At 43.9% G+C, this 19,304-nt stretch overlaps 2 protein-coding genes across 10 annotated transcripts in view; one reads left to right on the top strand and one right to left on the bottom strand.

Moving 5' to 3' along the window:
• CFH (complement factor H) overlaps positions 1-6,038 on the top strand; it is a 154,297-nt gene extending 148,259 nt beyond the window's left edge. For all 4 annotated transcript variants that reach the window (XM_053242984.1, XM_053242982.1, XM_053242980.1 and 1 more), the window contains one exon: positions 5,577-6,038. The gene's annotated coding sequence lies outside the window, so the exon portion shown is untranslated. The remainder of the gene's footprint in view (positions 1-5,576) is intronic.
• A 7,288-nt stretch (positions 6,039-13,326) lies between these two features.
• LOC128322193 (coagulation factor XIII B chain-like) overlaps positions 13,327-19,304 on the bottom strand; it is a 58,993-nt gene continuing 53,015 nt past the window's right edge. For all 6 annotated transcript variants that reach the window (XM_053242985.1, XM_053242986.1, XM_053242988.1 and 3 more), the window contains one exon: positions 13,327-18,601. In XM_053242985.1, coding sequence (XP_053098960.1) covers positions 18,593-18,601 — 9 coding nt within the window. In that variant the 3' untranslated portion in view covers positions 13,327-18,592. The remainder of the gene's footprint in view (positions 18,602-19,304) is intronic.

Below are 19,304 nucleotides of genomic sequence, written 5' to 3'. Positions count from 1 at the left end.
CTTTAGCCATTCACATAAAAGGCCTGGACAGTGTCTTAGCAGATGATCTGAGCCGTACTTTCGCCCATCAACAACATGAATGGGAGATAAATACACAGTACCTTACTCCACTGTTCAAGGACTGGGCCTATCTGACAATAGACCTCTTCACGACACCAGACTATGCAAAAAGCAAATGTTTCTATTCCAGGGTGGGGTACAGCCCTCTGCCATTGGGGGATGCTTTCCAGGTGGACTGGACCAGAAAGATTCTTTATATATACACTTCACAACCTCTGATAAATCATGTAGTGGAGAGACTTCTAGCCACCAGAGTAACGTGTATTCTGATAACACCGTGGTGGCCAAGGCAACCATGGTTTCCACAGGTACTCAGACCATCCCAGAACAGGTACTGCCACCTACCATGGGTACCAGACCTTCTTTCGTGAGACAAAGGAAAGATACAATATCCAGATGTACTCACTCTACATCTGACGGCATGGCGAATAGGCTTCTGAATAAGATTCTACTTAATCAACGTAAACCATCCATGAGGCGAAATTACTTTGGGAAAGGATTATGATTCAAAAACTATGCTAGGGAAAAAGGCTTTATCCCAAGAAGAGTTTTAATCAGAAAATACTTCTATATCTGATGTCCTTTAAATTACAAAGTCTGGCTAATGTTTCTTTGAGAGTACATCTGGCTATCCTGCCTGGGATGGCAATTTTTCTCTCTCATCCTGACAGTAAGGCTTTCCCTAAAGGCCTAATGAATTTATACCCTCCAATCCATAGGCCAGTTGCACAATGGAGCATATCATTAGTTCTGTAGCGGATTAAAACCTTTGTCTCAGAGCAAGCTCACATGAGGGAAAGAAATGCTGAATCATCCCTGCTGTGCTAGGCATCTCCTAAAACTATTCTGTAATATCGGTAGGTTCAAAATGCTGCCACCAAGCACCCTTAAATTTGCAGAGAACCGGACCAGTGGATTGGGTGCAGTAATCCAAAGTCCCTCTGGGCAAATACAAAAAAAATCCCCTTCCATGTGAAAGCGCACACAGGATGAGAAAACGGATAGCTGCTGAATGTCTGTGAACATGTTTGCACCAGAGAAAATCCCCCTTTGCCCTCTTTTCATTAAAAACCAACTCAGAGAGGCTTGTAAACAGAAAAGACTTTTAAAGAAAGTTTCAGTCAGTTACTGCAGAATGCTTCCATCTGAGGCTTTCTAGCTTTCTTAGATATAGTTCAGAATATTTAGTAGATTAGTAGCTTCTAATGCAAACTCTGACTAAACAAACCTTTCCCTAAATTAATCTTCCCGAAGCCAAAGCCCAGGCTTCCTTTCCTTGAACTCACCAAACTCACGATGAGAATTCAAGCTTCTTGACCTTCTTTCTTTCAAGGATCAGCAGAGTCATTCTCCTGTAGCCATCCTCCATGGCCACATGTCCTGCTGAGTACCTCCAGCCTCGCTTCTTTCCTCAACAAAGACTTCCCTTCTTCTTGGCAACAGCTCTCTAGGTCCCACCTACCTGGTGTGCTGATTAGCTGAGCCCTGGAGTTCACCAGTCTGACAGTCAGGACAGGGTTCACTTCCAGTTATCTCTGTAGGGGGAGGTGAGTCTGATCACTACATGTTATCTCTGTGCTAACCATGGACTCATTTGAACTCATGCATACTACTTCCATTAAGTTGGTTACTTTGAAAACAGCTTTCCTGATAGCCATAACAACAGCAAAGAGAGTCAGTGAACTGACCACACTACATATAGATTCACCATATACGAGAATATTCCCAAAGTATTGATGTGCATGGACCATAAATTTCTACTTAGGGTGGTATCCTTAACCAGGATATTGCATTACCAACATTCTTCAGGAATCCCACAACACCAATAGAAAAGACTATGCATGCCTTGGATGTGCGTAGAGCATTATTATACTACTTAGACCACACAAGGGACTTCAGAGTCTCCAAATGTCTGTCCGTCTCCTATAAAGGCAATAAGAAGGGCTACTGTGTGTCCAGATAATGCATGTCACATTGGCTCACAGTTTATTCTACTAGCTTATAAATTTCAGAAGGTGGATCCACCAAAGGCTATTAAAGCACACTCTACACGTGCTTATGCATCTTCTACTGCACACTTGTCAGGTATATCTTTTAAGGACATATGCAAAGCAGCTACATGGTCCACAGAATTACCCTTCATCAAGCTACACCATAGATCTGTGCTCTGTGGTGGAGGCTAACTTCAGGAGAAGTGTGTTAACACAGGTGCTACAATAGCTACTGCACCCACCTCCTAAGGGAGCTAAACACCCATTCTTATGGATATCAACAGATCACGCTCCAGATAAACAGGTTGCTCATCTGTAACTGATGATCTGGTAGTGATATGTTGACATCCATATTATCCTCCCGAACTTTCCCACTTCAGTAGTGTTAAACTAGGGGCATAATGAGTAAGCTGATACTTTTACCTCTAAACTAGAGAATTCACCTGCTATGCATGTGTGGATGATTGTCCTCACCTCTCGGTCATCCAGATCTGAAGAACATGGAATCCAGCTTTCTGTCCATGCTGTTGTTCTCCTCCCCGTCCCCCTCTCCTCCCCTCACCCTCCTCCTCCATTTGTCCAACTGGCCTATGATTTTGTCAGTGGCACATTTGGCATGATGTATCAGTCAGGCAAGAACAGAATCACATGGATTTCTAATCAGATTCAACAGTATGGACAAATGAGGCTGAGGATTGTGAGGGCAAGAAGAAAATAAAATGATGCTGAGAAACCGCAGCAGCAACAGCTAGGAAACAAAGAGACACCAACAACACTGAAACAATACAAATGTGGGGTGGATATAGCTTTGGTAATCTGTGTGCATGCATCTAATGAGCTACTTTTGATGTGCATGACAAAATTAGAGCACATTTGGTGTGACCCTAAACTATAAAGAATCATATAAAATGATTCTTTATATGAACCACTTCTCTCTTGTTAACTCCTGGGATTGATCCAAAACTTGATAAAAGTGTACCTACAGCACGGAACACCACTATCCAGCGGAGAGGTGCTTGCACTGTTCCTAAGGGATACTGCAGTCCGCCCCCACAGCTTAGGAAGGTGGGGCTGCTACGTGTCTAGTAAGGAGTGCTTCATCAGACTTGCAAATTGGAAATGGTGGGAGTATCATTGCAGCAGTGATGACATACTCCTTAGCAGGCATGGAGCAGCCTCACCTTCAAAAACTGCACGTGTGGGCTGCAGAGTGCCCCAGAAGCAGCACAGATGCCCCCTCCCTTGTATCAACCATGTGCTGCACTGTATGTAAGCCCATAACCTCAAGTAGGCAAGGGCAGTGAAGGAAAGATGCATACCATTCCGGTTTGGGGACTGAAACTGCGTTGACTGACAATAAGAACTAAACAGGGGAGTGTGTCCCTCTCAGTTCTCCTGAATGTCTTAGCTTCTTTGATACCATCTAACACGGTATCCTTTTGTACTGACTTGTTGGGACAGAATTTGCTGAAACCATTCTGTGCTGGTTCCAGTCCTACCTGCAGAGCAGGCATCAGAATGTGGTGCTGGAGGACTGTTTTTTGACCCCTTAGCCATTGGTCTAAAAGGTTGCAGGGCTCCATTTGTTCCCTTGTTCTCTTCATTAAGCCCCTGGGAAAGGTTGACAGGAGGTTTGGGTCAAGATGTTGCCAGCATGTGAATGACACCCATCTCTACCTCTCTTTTCTAGCTGATCCCAAAGAAGAAGTGGATAATCTTTACTGATGTATGGAGGCTATTATGGGCTGGATATGAGCTAATAAACTGTGACTCAATCCAGACAAAACAGAGGTAGTGCTGGTCAGTAAGAGAGTGGATCCTGGTTGGAGTATCCGACCTGTTCTGTGTGGGACAGCACTCCTCCAAAGGATGAGGTTTAAAGTTTGAGTGTATTCCTACTAGACCCATCTTTGATGTTGGGGTTTCAGTTAGTGGCCATGGCTGGGGGTGACTTTTGCTCAGCTTCTACTTGTGTACCAAGTGTGGCCCTTCTCAGTGAAGTCACACATGCTTTGGTCATGTTCCAGTTGGATTACTGCAACATGCTGTATGTGGGACTGTCCTTGAAGAGGTTTTGGAAGTGCAGAAGGCTGCTGCCAGGCTGCTAGTGGGAACTTGGTTGAAGGGACATGCTACTCCAAAGCTGCTCGGCCTCCATTGGCTTCCAGTTGGCCTCTAGCCCCAGTTGAAAGTGCCACTTTTGGCCCTAAAAGCCTTAAATGGTGTGACTTAAGACTTTCTTCTCCTCTCAATGGATCTGCCAACCATTTGAGGTCATCTGGGTATGCTCTGCTCTGGGTCTGCATACCCAGAGGTGAGGCTGGTGGGGAATTGGGACAGAGCGTTTCCATAGTCACATCCACGCTGTAGAATTTTCTTCCCTGTAAGACTTACTTGAGCCCTTCTGCCACCAGTTTCTGGAAAGGGAGGAGCTAAGGCTCAGTGGTAGAGTACATCCTTTGAATGCAGAAAGTCCCAGGTTATATCCCTGGCATCTCTAGGTAGGGCTGGAAGAGACCCCTGTCTGAAACCCCAGAGAGCTGCTGCCAGTAGTTTACACAAAAACTGAACTAGATGGTCTGATTCAGCTAGACCAATGGTCTGACCACCATTTTTTTGTCTTTGGCCTGGTGCAACCTTGTTGAGTGTATAATAGATTTTTTGTTGTTAGATTTATATTCTGCTCTTTCTGACAGGCTCAGAGCAGCTTATAGCACTTTTGGATGATGATCGATGATGTGGGGGAGGGGGAGGGGGATGCCTCTGTAGTGATGATATACTGCCTGCTTTGGTTCTTTGTTTTTTTATTTGTAAATTATATTCTACATCCTGCACAGGGAACTGTAGTTCTAAAACCAAAGCATGTGTGCTGCTGCTGCTGCTGCTGCTGCTGCTGCTGCCGTGAACTGTAAAGCACACATGTGCTGCTTGCAGAGACAGGGCTGCTCAGTGCCCACTAAGCAGTGCCTACTCATAGTTGCAACACTACTCTGTCATTTCCAATGGGAGTAGCATTGCAATTGCAATTGCGTACTCTTTAGTAGGCACTGAGCAGTCCCACCTCTGCTAGCAGCACAAGAGCACTTCAGAGTTCATCACAGCAGTGCATATGCCTCTTGCTTCGATCTATTGTTCTTTGTGTGGTATGTAAGCCTGTCATTTTAAATTATTTTATTTTTATGATTTGTGTCTTGTGCAACATGTTGGTTGCCTTTTGAAGGCAATCATGTATATAGAATAATAATAAGTCTAAAGGGTTGCAGTTAGTTTTAAATTATTTTATTTTTATGATTTCTGTGTTGTGCACCATGTTGGTTGTATATAAAACCTCATGTAAAATGTATATAAAACCTTAAATATATCTATGTCCACTCTAGCATATCCTAGAATGGAGAAACTTTGTCTAGATTTCACCTCATATAATATATGATCAAAAATGGTATACTGCAGATGATTAAAAGGTATTTACACAAATGAAAGTTTCATAACTTGCAACCTTACCTTCTCATTGTTTGTATTTAACAGGCATAAGAAGAATGGGAAGACACATACAACAGATATTTGAAATCTGCATTTGGTCCTCAAGAATGACTGGCAATTTATTTTCAATATTATGAGAACAAACACTTTTTGCAAATAGAATATATTTCCAAGGTTTATATGAGGCTGCTTGGTAGACTCTGGAATGCAAACTGGGAACCAGCTTCATGGGGAATGTATCTGTAGGTTTAGTTCTGTTTTAATAAAAAAAAAATATATAAAACGTTTCCAGTCTAAGATTCTAGAAAGAAAGAAAATACATCAGAAGTCAAGAATGCAAAATTTTTCATTACACTTTAATGGTTCTGAACATTGCAGTATCAATGAAGACTAGCAGGCTCTCATTGTGATAATATACTGGCTGAGTATAAAAGTTGTTGTTGTTGTTTTAATCCTGCAAGGATTTTGTGTTCATTTTAAGGAAAATAAAGGCACTTACTTGTAAAATATTTTTTTCATTAACATTGTGTGTGTGTGTGTGTGTGTGTGTGTGTGTGTGTGTATATACATGACTGATAAATGTTTTAACGCAGTTTCCTCTGAAAACTCACACTATAAGGTTGTTGACATGACATTGGCTTATCTGGCCTGGGGAGTGCTGGGGATAAGGCAGGAGCTGCTCGGCCTTTCCCCACATGATCCATGCCGCTTTTCAGCTTACGGGTGCTGCACGTCCACATGACCGGTGTGCAGTGGCTCCAAGAGCAGCACAGGAGTGGGAGGAAAGCAGGCTGTGGCCTCCTGAATCCCACAATGCACCGTGTAATAAACATTGGGGGAGGTCCCCGGAAGCCACACACTCTAAGAGCCCAGCTCTGTGTCTGCTCAGGCACACGACTAAGTATCTAGTTAATCGCCCGGGGTAAATCCTTGGGCTACCCAGCGAGGCAACGCCGAGCTCGACCTGTTACGGTGGTACAATCTAATTGTATAAATTCCCAGGTGGGCTAGAGAAAGAGGCTTTAGAGAAGGAACTGGCTGAATTTAAAAGGAATAGGGATAAAGATGGGCCCAGTAAGGGGCAAACCTGATCTGGATGAAGAGACCTCGGGGCTCCTGGAACAACTGAAGGACCTCATTCCTCAGGGACAGCTCAGTCAGAAGCAGGGGCAAGAAGACCAGAGGGGTTAGATGATAGAAGTGAATCCACGAGGATGCCTCTTCTGTAGAACCAGCTTCCTAAGTTGGTGAGGAAGACTAGACAGATCAGGCTAGGCAAGAAAGCCAGTCTGGAGAGTGGCATGAAGAACGGGAAACAGCCTGGTATGATGACCTGTGAACAGTAAATCGCCCAAGCAGCTGGTGAATCCAAGGTAGACGGTACACAAAGAGCACACTGGATCATGAAACTGGGGTTTGATATACCCAAGAACATGGCCTGGGGCAACATTCCTGTTGCCCTTTTTGCTGAAAAGGTGTTCTGGGTGGAACCTGCAAGGATTCCATTGTTGCTGATCACTCTTCCTGAGTGTAACAATGTGTGAATGGCCAAGGCAACCCAAGGCTGATTGTCATGACAATAGAGTGCATAGGTGTAAGAAGGGGAAATCTGCATAGAAGGAGGGTCCAATAATTCAATCAGTACACCTTGGGGTCCTTATCACCTTGATGAATGGGTGCACCTTGAGGTCCTTATCACTGACTCAGCCTCTTTTGTGAGGGGGGAGTTACATCCAAGAGCCTTATCTGCGTGCTTCCCGCTGAGTTAATTGGCACATTAGCTTACTGCTATCCTTTACGAAAGGAGGGTTGGCTGAGGCAGTTCATTCCAAGTGAGGAATGGCCTTGACTGATGGTTAGCCTGCTTTAGTTAACTTCTGGGGTCTTCTTAAGGTATCTCAATATAGGGAGGCATGCATCGGATCCCCTTACCAATTTGCTTGTTAGCAGCCAAATCTAGGAGCGACCTGCAATTTGTCCTGTAGGACAATCATATAGCACATGGACCCATCTAGCCGGATGCCAGAGGTCTGTTGGGATGTGGCTATGAAGCTGATAAGAGGCTGGGTCCATAGACTGATAACATGAGCGGAGATCTTCCTGGCTTGGTCTCATAAGGTAGACCTGAAGTCCATTCCTAAGTCTCCTTAGCAATCTGGCTGCTAACCACCTTGCTTGGGTCCTACAGGAGTTTCATCTGTCCATGCTTTTTTAACTGTTGGGCAAAACAAGGGGGTGCTATCAGAGAGGGTATTTTCCCTTCAATTGAAAGTATCTTACTATCATGGTGTCCAGGCCGAAGGGAGTAGAGGCGATAGGAGCATAACTTCCTCTGGGAATCTTAACTGTAGAAAATGCCAATCATCTCCTTTTGAGAAGAAAGCATGCTGTTTTCCTAAATTTAGCTGTGGGATAGAAACATTTCAAGGTAACAGATAGCGTGGAAGCTGAAAAATACACAGACAGAATAACATGCAAAGTTGGGCATACAAAAAGCTGAACAGGAGGAACTGGATCTACTGGCAGGGCACCTTTCCAGACTTCTAGCTGTGATGAATGAAACAATTGATTCCAGGGAGCAGCTCCTGTCCTTGAGGGGAGCGCCACGCTGTTAACGGTTGCACTGACACAACTGGTAGTGTATGTGGGACAATTCCATTTGTTGGTGAGCAAATGGGCCTTGGTTGAAAATTTCCTGTACATGACTGGCTGGCCAATGTCCCACATTACAGGGTCAGTTTTATTCCAGCCCAAACTTCTGTCAGTATCCTGCAGGATAATATCTAATTTTTGAGCACCGTGAAGGTACAAATCTGAAACTTGCTGGATGAGCTCTTGAATCCTATCATTACTATGGTTTCCCATGAACTGCTGATCTCCACTCCAATCTACTATGATTCCAGCATTCTCATGTAAGTCCAGTTAGGACTTCATGTGGGCTATACCTGTGTACTGCTCTAGAACCTCTCAGTGCCATGAGAATGATAGGGAGGTGCTCATCCCAATTTTTACCATCTGCCTTGATCATTTTCTTTAAAGCTTCCTTAAGAGTTCAGTTGGATCTTTCCACCAATCCGGATATTGTGGATGAAGGCCTATGTAATATTTCTAGGGCTTTGCAGAGTTCTTGCATGACATGTCCCATAAAGGAACTTCCTCTGTCTGAATCGAGGTATTTGGGAACCCCCAATTTATTTATTTTATTTAGCAATTGACTGATAACCACATTGAAGAATACTCTGGCTGCAAGTGAGGCAGAAACTGTTCTTGTGGAGATAGCTTCGATCCACTTTGAGAAGTGGTCCAAAATTACTAGGCCGTTCGAGGAAGTGGTCCTATGTAATCCAATTGAATGTCGCTCATTATGGAATCCACACACTGGTGTCCAATGGGGGCTTTAATTGTTTGACAGTCAGCATTTACCCTTGCAGATGACTAATATCTATCACAAAATGCATCCACCGCTTCATGCATACCAGGCCAACATCCAGTTGGCTGAACTCTCTTGAGTGTGGGCTGTTTGCCTCTGTATCCCGTGTCATGCACAAACTGTATAAGCTTGTGTCTGACTTTGGCTGGGACAATCCAGTGGCGGTACCCACTGGGTCCTATGGCCCACCAGATTCCATCCACCTGTTCTATATTGTATTTGCCTGTTGAATCTTTTACTTCTGAAGCAAGTGCTTCAGTCTCTGGGTCCCCTTCTTGGAAGGTACTCAGATCTAGAGTTGGATATGTCCTCCTTTGGGTTTTTTTACTTTGGCTGCGGGTGGTGACAGGGGCAAGAGGTTCGGCTCCATCCAGTTTACTGGGTGTAGCTGCCTCTTTGGCTAGAGAATCTTTCTGGTTCCAGCATGCAGTAGTCTTTTTCTGATGTGCTGCTACGTGGGTGAACCAGGTAGCTTTTCTGCATTAAATTTGCTATTATCTACCATTTTTCTGAGTGTGCAACGGGTCGGCCATCTGAAGCCTCCATTCCACAACTCAACCAGATCGGAAGCCATGTTGTAGCTGCTCTGGCTGTCAAATCAGAATCTGTGTAAATTATGACAGGCACATCTGGGGGATAAAACTCAAGAATGACTGTGATTGCTTGTACCTCTGCCACTTGAGCAACAATTAAACCATATGGGGCCACTTTCTACAATTAAACCCTAAGGGGCTGGTAAAGCATGGGGTTCTTTCTTGAATTCCACGCCTCTGTTTACTAAGACAAAGGTCCATTGGGCGATGCGGGGATTTGAAACCTGACCATCCTAGATGCATCCAGAAATGATATATTTAAGGGGTGAATGCTCTGTTTGAACTATAACCTTTGAATCTCCTGTTAATGTGATTATTTGCTTATATTCGGGAATATTCTAGAACGACAAGAGTGGCGAAATCTCACTATTTCTCTGCTCTTATTGCATCAGCTGACTCTTGCCCAGTGGCCTGATTACGGATTACCCGCTCCCTTCTTAGGAAAGTGGATCCAGTAGATGTTCAATCTGGCCACTGTGATCAATTTGCTCGATTCTTTGCTGATAAAGTCACCCGCCTTCAGCTAGGGTTGAACTCTACTTCTATAGGATCAGATCAGATAGAGGAGATTCCGCCCTGTGACATTACATGGGACACCTTTGAGTTGGTCGAGGACATGGACACAATTCTTTTGGGTATGGGTGCGACAACATGTTGCTTGGACCCTTGCCCCGCCTGGCTGGTTAGAACAGCCAGTGGGAATGTGAATTCTTGACTACGGGAGTTAGTTAATGCCTTGTTACATGAGGGTTTTGTGCAAGCAGCCCTTAAAGAGGCTATAGTTCACCCTCACTTGAAGAAACCCTCCCTGGACCCTGAGGTCCTTGACAACTATGGGCCGATCTCCAACCTCCCTTTTTTTTTTTAGCAAAGGTGTTAGAGAGGGTTGTATGTGCCCAGCTCGAGAGGGTCTTAGAAGAAACTAGTTATCTTAATTCTTATCAGTCGGGCTTCAGGCCTTGGCATAGCACAGAGACAGCACTGGTCGCTCTGGTAGATGACCTTCTTCAGGACCTTGATGAGGGTAGTGTCCCTCTCTTGGTCCTTTTAGATCTGTCAGTGGCTTTTGACACTATCGATCATGATATCCTTGACCGCTTGCGTGGGTTGGGTATTGAGGGCACTGTCTTACAATGGTTCCGTTCTTAACTTAGCGGGCATGCATTGAGGACAGGTGCTCTGACCCATGGCCACTCCTTTATGGAGTTCCCCAGGGTTCAGTTCTTGCCCCTGTCCTCTTTAACTTCTATATGAAGCTGCTGGGTCAGGTCATTTCCCAGTTTGGGGTGAGATTTCATCAATACGCTGATGATACTCAGCTATATATTGCCATCCCAGACCATTTTGGGGACGCTGTTTCTGTGCTTACTCGATGCCTGGAAGCTATTAATGTCTGGATGAATCAAAACAAGCTCAGACTGAATCCCACTAAGACTGAATTACTTTTATTCAGCCCTCGTAACGGCCAACAGCTGGATGTGAACCTTGTTTTAGATGGGGTGGCGCTGCCCTCAAAAGAGCTTGTTCGTGATTTGGGTGTCCTTTTGGACTCACGCCTCCTGCTTGAACAGCAGATGGAAGCTGCGGCCAGAAGTGCTTTTGCCCAGCTTCATCTGGTTCACCAATTACGTCCTTACCTTGATCGACAGGCATTAATGACAGTGACCCATGCCCTTGTTATCTCCCGTTTAGATTATTGTAACACTATCTAGGATTACCTTTGAGGACGATCTGGAAGCTGCAGTGGGTCCAGAATGCAGTGGCCCGCCTACTCATGGGTGCCAGAAAATACGACAGGGTAACACCTCTCCTACAGTCATTGCACTGGTTGCCTATTTGCTTCCGAGCTCAATTTATGGTCCTGGTTCTGACCTTCAAAGCCTTGCGGGGCCTGGCGCCTGTCTACCTACAGACCCACCTCTCCCATCCAGTTACATCCCATCCGGTTAGATCATCTCAGATGGCCCTTCTGTCGATCCCTGATTTCTGAGATGTTCGGGGCTCTAGGACCTGGGAAAGGGCCTTTTCGGTTGCTGCCCCGCTTCTTTGGAACTCTCTCCTCCTACAGATCTGGCTAGCCCCTTCCTTACCGATCTTTAAATCGCTGTTGAAGACTTTTCTTTTTTGCCAGGCTTTTGCCCTGTAGTTTATTTTTCTGTTCTTTGGTAGTTACTTTAGTTTTAAATTTAGAATGTCATTTTAATGTTGCCAGTTTGCATGTTGTTGTGCACTGCCCGGAGTCTTGGAGTGGGTGGTATATTAAAAGTCTCTAATAAATAAATACATATTAAAAATTCACAGTGTACATAAGAACAGCCCTGCTGAATCAGGCCCATGGCCCATCTAGTCCAGAATCCTGTTTCACACAGTGGCCCACCAGATGCCACTGGGAACCTACAGGCAGTAGTGGAGGGCATGCCCTTTTTCCTGCTGTTACTCCCCTTCAACTGGTACTCAAAGGCATCCTTCCTCTGAGGCTGGAGGTGACCTATAGCCCTCCAACTAGTAGCCGTTGATAGACCTCTCCTCCATGAAGTTATCCAAACCTCTCTTACAGCCATCCAGGTTGTTGGCTGTCACCACATATTGTGGCAGAGAATTCCACAAGTTGATTATGCATTGTGTGAAAAAGTACTTCCATTTGTTGATCCTAAATTTGCTGGCAATCAACTTCATGGGATGACCCCTGGTTCTAGTGCTATGTGAGAGGGAGAAGAATTTCTCCCTATCCACTTTCTCCACACCATGCATGATTTTATAGACCTCTATCATATCTCCCCACAATAGTCTTTTTTCTAAACTAAAAAGACCCAGGTGTTGTAGTCGTGCCTCATAAGGAAGGTGCTCTAGGCCCCTGATCATCTCGGTTGCCCTCTTCTGCACCTTTTCCAGTTCTAGAATGTCCTTTTTTAGATGTGGTGACCAGAATTATACGCAGTACTCCAAGTGTGGCAGCACCATAGTTTTGTATAAGGGCATTACAATATTAGCCGTTTTATTTTCAATCCCCTTCCTAATGATCCCTAGCATGAAATTGGCCATTTTCATAGCTGCCACACATTGAGTCAACATTTTCAATGAGCTTTCCACCACAACCCCAAGATCACTCTCCTGGTTAGTCACCGACAGCTCAGATCCCATCAGCATATACTTGAAGTTGGGGTTTTTTGTCCCAATGTGCATCACTTCAATTCAAGACACGTGACTGAAGAAGAATGGATGACATGGTGTTCCGTATACTTTATAGGTTCAGTTACGAATACTCCTAGTTCCCCAAATGATGATAAATTCTTTGGGGATTATGGGATTAATTCTAAAAGGATTAATGGGAGTGTGCAAACACAGTGAGTGTATGCACACTTCACCACAACTTACAGCTCCTTCAGTTCTTTGAATCTTTTAAATACATTATTACATTTATAATGTACACTTGTACATGTGTAAATTTATAAAACACTGCCCAAAAGCAATCTTGGTATAATCATGCTTATGATTGCTTTTTTATGTGTGCATAAAATTATTTTTTATAACACACTAATTTAACACATTGGTAATGTCATGGGCAGGGAAGACATGAATGAAGTAAAAGTTGCTAAATTCCCTATATGTTTCTATAAACCCTATATGTGCACAGCACACTATGCCAAATTCATGAATAATATAATGGAACCATGGAGGATTCCTAATGCATGACTTCAGCTTAGGAAACAAGACCAGTTAATCTGAAACTCCAGACTCTGGACAGGAATTCAGGTGAAGGAAATTCTAGAAGCAGCCCTAAAAACCAATCTTTATTTGTTTTAAATCACAGCAAAACAGAAGACAATGAACAATATAAAACACAGGTCATTAACACAACTTAAAATAAAAAAACCTGAAAGGTCCATTATCAGAAGGGCTATCATATAATATAAGACTGCAGATCAGAATCTTTATGGGAAAAGCTGCACTCCGCTTCAAAAATCCTTTCTAACTTTTTTGGGACTAATGGATTAATATTCTAACCACTGCCAGCCCTCTTTAATTGTATGGGGAAGGAGCATGGGTGCATACATGTCTCTCTCCATCCCAATGTGCCATTGCCTAATCAAGCTGGGTAAAATTTAATCAAAACCACACCTCTATGCACAGTTCAAACTACAAATAATATTTTAAGTAGTATTTTTGTACCATAAATGAAGAGATAGCTTGGCTAAACTGCTCCCCACGCAATTAGATGCTGGTGTACACTAGGTTTATGGAGAGAACATGCATCCATGCTCCTTTCCACTGCTTTCCATTTTCCACTCCTTTCCATTTTTCCAGTTGTCTGAATTGGCCCATGGTTGCCATGGCTAAAGTTTAGCCATGGCATAAGAAGCTACTTGGGATATTTTTGGCTTGGTTGTTCAATAAAAATAATATATCATGCTGAAATGAAGCTAGCAGATTAGATTTTTAAAACCCTAGAAGTGTAGAGTGGGCAATGTAGGGGCATTGCTAGGTCCTTAAAAGATTTGGGGACTGGACCCACAGCCTCCCTTTTGATAATTAAACACAATCCTCTCCCCCCAAGAGGAACTGTGTATGGTTCTTAAAGTCTAATACTATAATACAGCACCTATGAAGGTGGAAGTGGCAGAGAGCTAAGTGCTTTCTCCCATTCTCTCTGCCGGTGCCTCCACTGCTGCACTTCCTTTCTGGAAGAGGTCATGGAGGTGACTGATTGAAGGCCAATGTACAGAACCTTTTTCTCAGCCTGTCAGATTTTCTTACCCACGTAACTGAGTATGCTCAACTGCAGTGGAACATGCTCCGTGTGATTAAAGGAAGCAGCTTTCTTTTTTTCTGCCCACAATTCCTGTCAGATTTTATTATGTTCCTCAAAATGGGAACAAAACAAATGCAAATTCCACAGAAAAGCATCAGTTTTTGTTCCTTGTGTTTGGCACTTCAATAAGAGGGAAAGACTATAATGGTGTTTATTAAGGCAAATTTGAAGTGCTGTGAAATGCCTAGAGAGCTGGCTAGAAAAGAGCATGCTCAGTCTCTCCATTTGTAGCCAGTGCCTTTACCCTGACAAAGCAATGGAAATTTATGGTATAGTCCATCAGAAAACCTTACTGGATAAGCAAATCTGATGGGGTAAGAGAAAATTACATTCTTTCCCATCAGAAACCAGTAACATTGTACACACCACCAACCTCACTGGGGTTGGAGAGTGCTGTGGGGGGAGGAAAGTGCCTACCTGCCTTACCCCACATGATCCGAGCCTCCAGAGGGCTCCACCACTTGTGTGCCTAGATAAGTGGCATGGTGGTGACCCGCGTAGCAAGCAGGAAGCAGGGGAAAGACAAGTGCGATGCCAGATATCCCGCAATGCACTGCACAAGCAGTGGAAGTGTGTGGAACCAGTTTGAATCAAACCAGGTTAGATTCAAACTGGCCCAGTTCAACCAGTTTGAACTTGACCTGAACTGGCCTCAAAAAAGGGCGGCCGGTCCAAGTTCAAACCAAACTGGGCCCGGCCTGTTACGGCCCAGTTTGACCTAGTTCAAAGGTTCAAGTGGCTATGCTTGCAAAAGGGATTCCAGTGAGGATTCCCATTTATAAGCAAAGGTGTGGGGGAATCCTTTAAAAGTCTTCTAAGGGCAGCTGAGGGAGCAGCAAGAGTGCACCTTGCTGCTGGCGGCTCCTCTAAACACTGGTGCTCCTCCCCAGCAGTGCAGCCTGTGCAGCCGCACAATTCCAGCCTCCGCACATGCCTGGAGACCATTTGCATGACTACTGTGCAGGTGTGGAGTCTGGAACCATGCCACCATCGCACAGGCCATGCTGCTGGGTGGGAGCACCAGGGTTTAGAGGAGCTGCTGGCTCCATCATCAGCACTAAAGTGCCTTTTTGCCGTCACCCCCCGGCTGCCCTTAGAAGATTTTTAAAGGATGCCCCCACCCCTTTGCTTGTAAAGGGGAATCCTCGCTGGATCCCCCTTTATGAGCATAGCCTCTTGGACTGCCACACTGGATCTAAGCCTTTCAACCCAGTTTGTTTGAATGTGGACCGGTGGTCTGGTTTGAATTTGATTCAAATTTGAACTGAACCATTGAAAATGATTGACTGGGATATCTCCTGGCTGTTGGGATACTCCTTCCACCAGCCTTTATGGTGAAAGTGGCTACCCTTAGAAGATTTTTAAAGGATGCCCCCACCCCTTTGCTTGTAAAGGGGAATCCTCGCTGGATCCCCCTTTATGAGCATAGCCTCTTGGACTGCCACACCGGATCTAAGCCTTTCAACCCAGTTTGTTTGAATGTGGACCGGTGGTCTGGTTTGAATTTGATTCAAATTTGAACTGAACCATTGAAAATGATTCACTGGGATATCTCCTGGCTGTTGGGATACTCCTTCCACCAGCCTTTATGGTCAAAGTGGCTGCCGGCAGCTTGATCCTGCACATGAGCAGGCAGTGAGATAGGAGGCATGTGCGTATCCTCCTACCACATTTTTAGCCTTGGTTCCCAAACAGGCTACCCAGCAGAAGAGTGGCAAGATCCAGAACAATCCTGGGTGGCGCTTCTCATGTCCTACCCAGGTAGGGCTGGCCATGACAATGACCTCATTATCAAGTAAGGCAATCTGACAGGCTACAAAAGGTGTCACTATACCAGCCCTGAGCTGATTATATTTGGGGATCTAAGCAATTCAGTGTGGGCCTGTACACCATGGGCCACCCCCTATTGATACCTTTGGGACAATGTGATCAATAATTGGTTAGGTCTACTATTATTTGTATACCATAAATGCAGAGTCTCTATTAACGTGAGATTTTGGTGCCTCTGCCTCTAATGGCCATAGCCTGCCCTGCATTGTTTGGAAATAGAGTGCTATAAATGCTATACACAATTTACAGTTTGTCAGACTACCAGTGTATATTTCCACCCCATGTCTCTATTTGGGGAAAAATGTAATGGTGGGAGGAAGAAATCTGGAGGACTATCATGTTTTACTGGATTAAGAGTTTCTGGATGGTTTTTACAAACAGATGTACAGCTTCAACCCTCCAGCTGTGATTGGACTACAAGTCCCATCTTCCCCAGCCACAGCAGTCATTAGTCGGGGATGATGGCAGTTGTAATCCAACAACAACTAGGGGGCCAAATGTGTAGCCCTAGCATATATAATTCACACTACCTACAATAATCACCTACAATAATCAGCATCCTATCACTGTGTTATCATAAAACCACATTTGGTTACTATGCCATGGTTACTTATGCTTTAATGTTTCTTAGGAACTAGGTTTGCATGATTAAAATGTGTATTTGATTCTGTAACCTGCGTTCCATAGACATCTTTTTATTAAAATCTTTATCGTTGCAGAAACCTGCTCTAGTCATTTTGAAGGCATCTTCTTTATTTTGTCTTAGAGATACTGTGAGCCTTTAGAACTGACTGTGGTTCATATACCAGTCAGTGTTCACAGGTCTAGTGCACTGCAAGCACTGCTGTGTCTTAGGGATGTGGAAACCGGTTCGGGGTTCACGGTTTTGGTTCGGGGGGTTGACGGTTCATGCACCCAGCCCCCAACATGGCTGCCGGGCCACCAGGTGAAGGCCGAAAACCGGCCGAAGAGTTTCTGAATGGGATGAGGGGGTGATTTAGGCTGGTGGGGGGAGGGGGAACTTCTGCAGATACACACCCTGCTGCCTCCAGGAACTCCCCAGAGGGAAGTACAAGGTTAAAAAATAAATAAAACAATTTTCGGTCCGTGAACACCCCCCAAACCGAACCAAATGGGGGGGGTGTTCAAGGGGGTGCTAGAATGAACTGGGTCAACCGGTTTTGTGCACATCCCTACTATGTCTTCCTCATGGCAGTTGCAAAAGTGAAAATGCTGAAATTGCTCAAGGGAGTTGCACGATCACACAACCATTACTTTCCAATGTGTGCATTTTTCAAGTTTGCACTTTTGCAACTGCCATTAAGAAGGCATAGCAGTGCTCGTGTGGCATGCTGTGCAGTATGTGAGCCACTATTTGCAAAGCATCTCTTGCTTAAGCGGGTGACGCTTTAGTTTGTCAGTAGGTACTGCTAGTTGTATATTTTGCTCATAAAGCCTAATGCTATGCTCTATCATGCTGAATTTTTATTAAACAATTACATTGCCTGGGTTTCCCCATCCAGAGGATGCTGAGGAGCACCACTGAGAGGGCTGGAACATTCACTTTCAGATAGCATGTTTACTACTTGTCAGGAGGAGCATTTATTTCCAATTATTATGAGGTGTCAGAAATAACCACAAGGAATGTTCTTACATTATGCTGCTTTTTGACCATTTTATTTTCAATAAATCTAAGAGCAGCCCTTCAATGCTGCTATGAATCTTACTGTCTCCTACCAAAACCTTTACCTTCCCCACATATGAAGCCTGGAATGGCATTCCTAGCAAGGATGCACATTTTAACCATACTGATAGTCACAGAAAGACAGCCACAAATATTGGTTGTGAGAGTCTTGAGATGCTTAATCTGAAGTGTTAATGAGCAAAGGAGCCAAAGCATTTGTATGCAAATGATTTCTAATAGACACCAACAAAGAAAAACCCATCTAGCACACACATTTAAATGTGGTGGATAAATTAACACAAAATCTCCACAGATCAGAAAAATCTATTGCAGATACACACACACAAACAATATTCCATCGCAATGAAGAGCTGTTACACTAATTGCTGTATCAGTGACTAGAGTTTGAAATATATTTATTAAATTCTTCGTTTTTAATGTATGATATATTCTTTTTGTTTCTATACTGTCATATTGCAATGGTTTACATTATATCTCATTAAATTAGACACATGTCTATAGCACATGTATAACTTTAACCTTCATAAAAATTGTAGGTGTGGCTTCCAGAAGTTGGTTTCCAGTGTTGGCTTAGTGATCTGTTGTGAGCAGTTGTATATAATCCAAGGAAAGTCAGCTTGATACAATAATATTAGAAACTCGATAAGTAATCAAACCCTGCTTAAATGCATCTATGTGCTTCTTCCATTCATTTTAACGTGCCTGTTAATTACAAAGGAAATAATGAGAAAATGAGGTTTCATGCATAGCTTTCATGAAAGCTATCATTAGTGCAATTTTTGATACATATTGGATATTTGATACAGACAAGCAATATTATGCGCCTATTAAAATTTCCCTTGTTTATGAGAAGATATTCTGTCTTTCTGCTTCATTTCTGAATTGCTGAAGGTGGCTAATATAATATCAATAAAAGAACCACATAATATTAAAACAAAAGCCCTGTTCAGGTGTTCAGAATAACACCCCTGAACACGTTTATGCTGAAAGCTGGTTGAATGTCCTGCCCTGGCACGTCATTCACCTCTCTTGTTGCACTGCTCACAGAAACAGCAGCATTTTTCTGCAGAGAGAATCACTGTAACTGTGACAGCAGGCTGTTTGGATCATCCTAGTCCACCAGTCATGGAAACACCTGCTGTCATGGTTACATCACTTCCCTCTCCAGACAAACACCACCATTTCCAGCTGTAAGGATTGTGATGAGGGAGATGATTGACATGCTGGGGCAGGAGTCCCATCCCACCTTCAACACTTGTAGGGGTGTTCAGTTGCAGTCACCTGAACAGGGCTAAAATAAGCACAGAAACAAGGACAGCAGATAAAAATTACCTAATTGTACAAGCCAGGGTAATAATTAGTTACTCAGGAATCAAACAGACCAAAGGCCTGCCAGAGCAAAATA

Source organism: Hemicordylus capensis, chromosome 4 (assembly GCF_027244095.1).
Source record: "Hemicordylus capensis ecotype Gifberg chromosome 4, rHemCap1.1.pri, whole genome shotgun sequence".
NCBI lineage: Eukaryota > Metazoa > Chordata > Lepidosauria > Squamata > Cordylidae > Hemicordylus > Hemicordylus capensis.
This window is presented reverse-complemented; position numbering and strand designations above follow the sequence as displayed.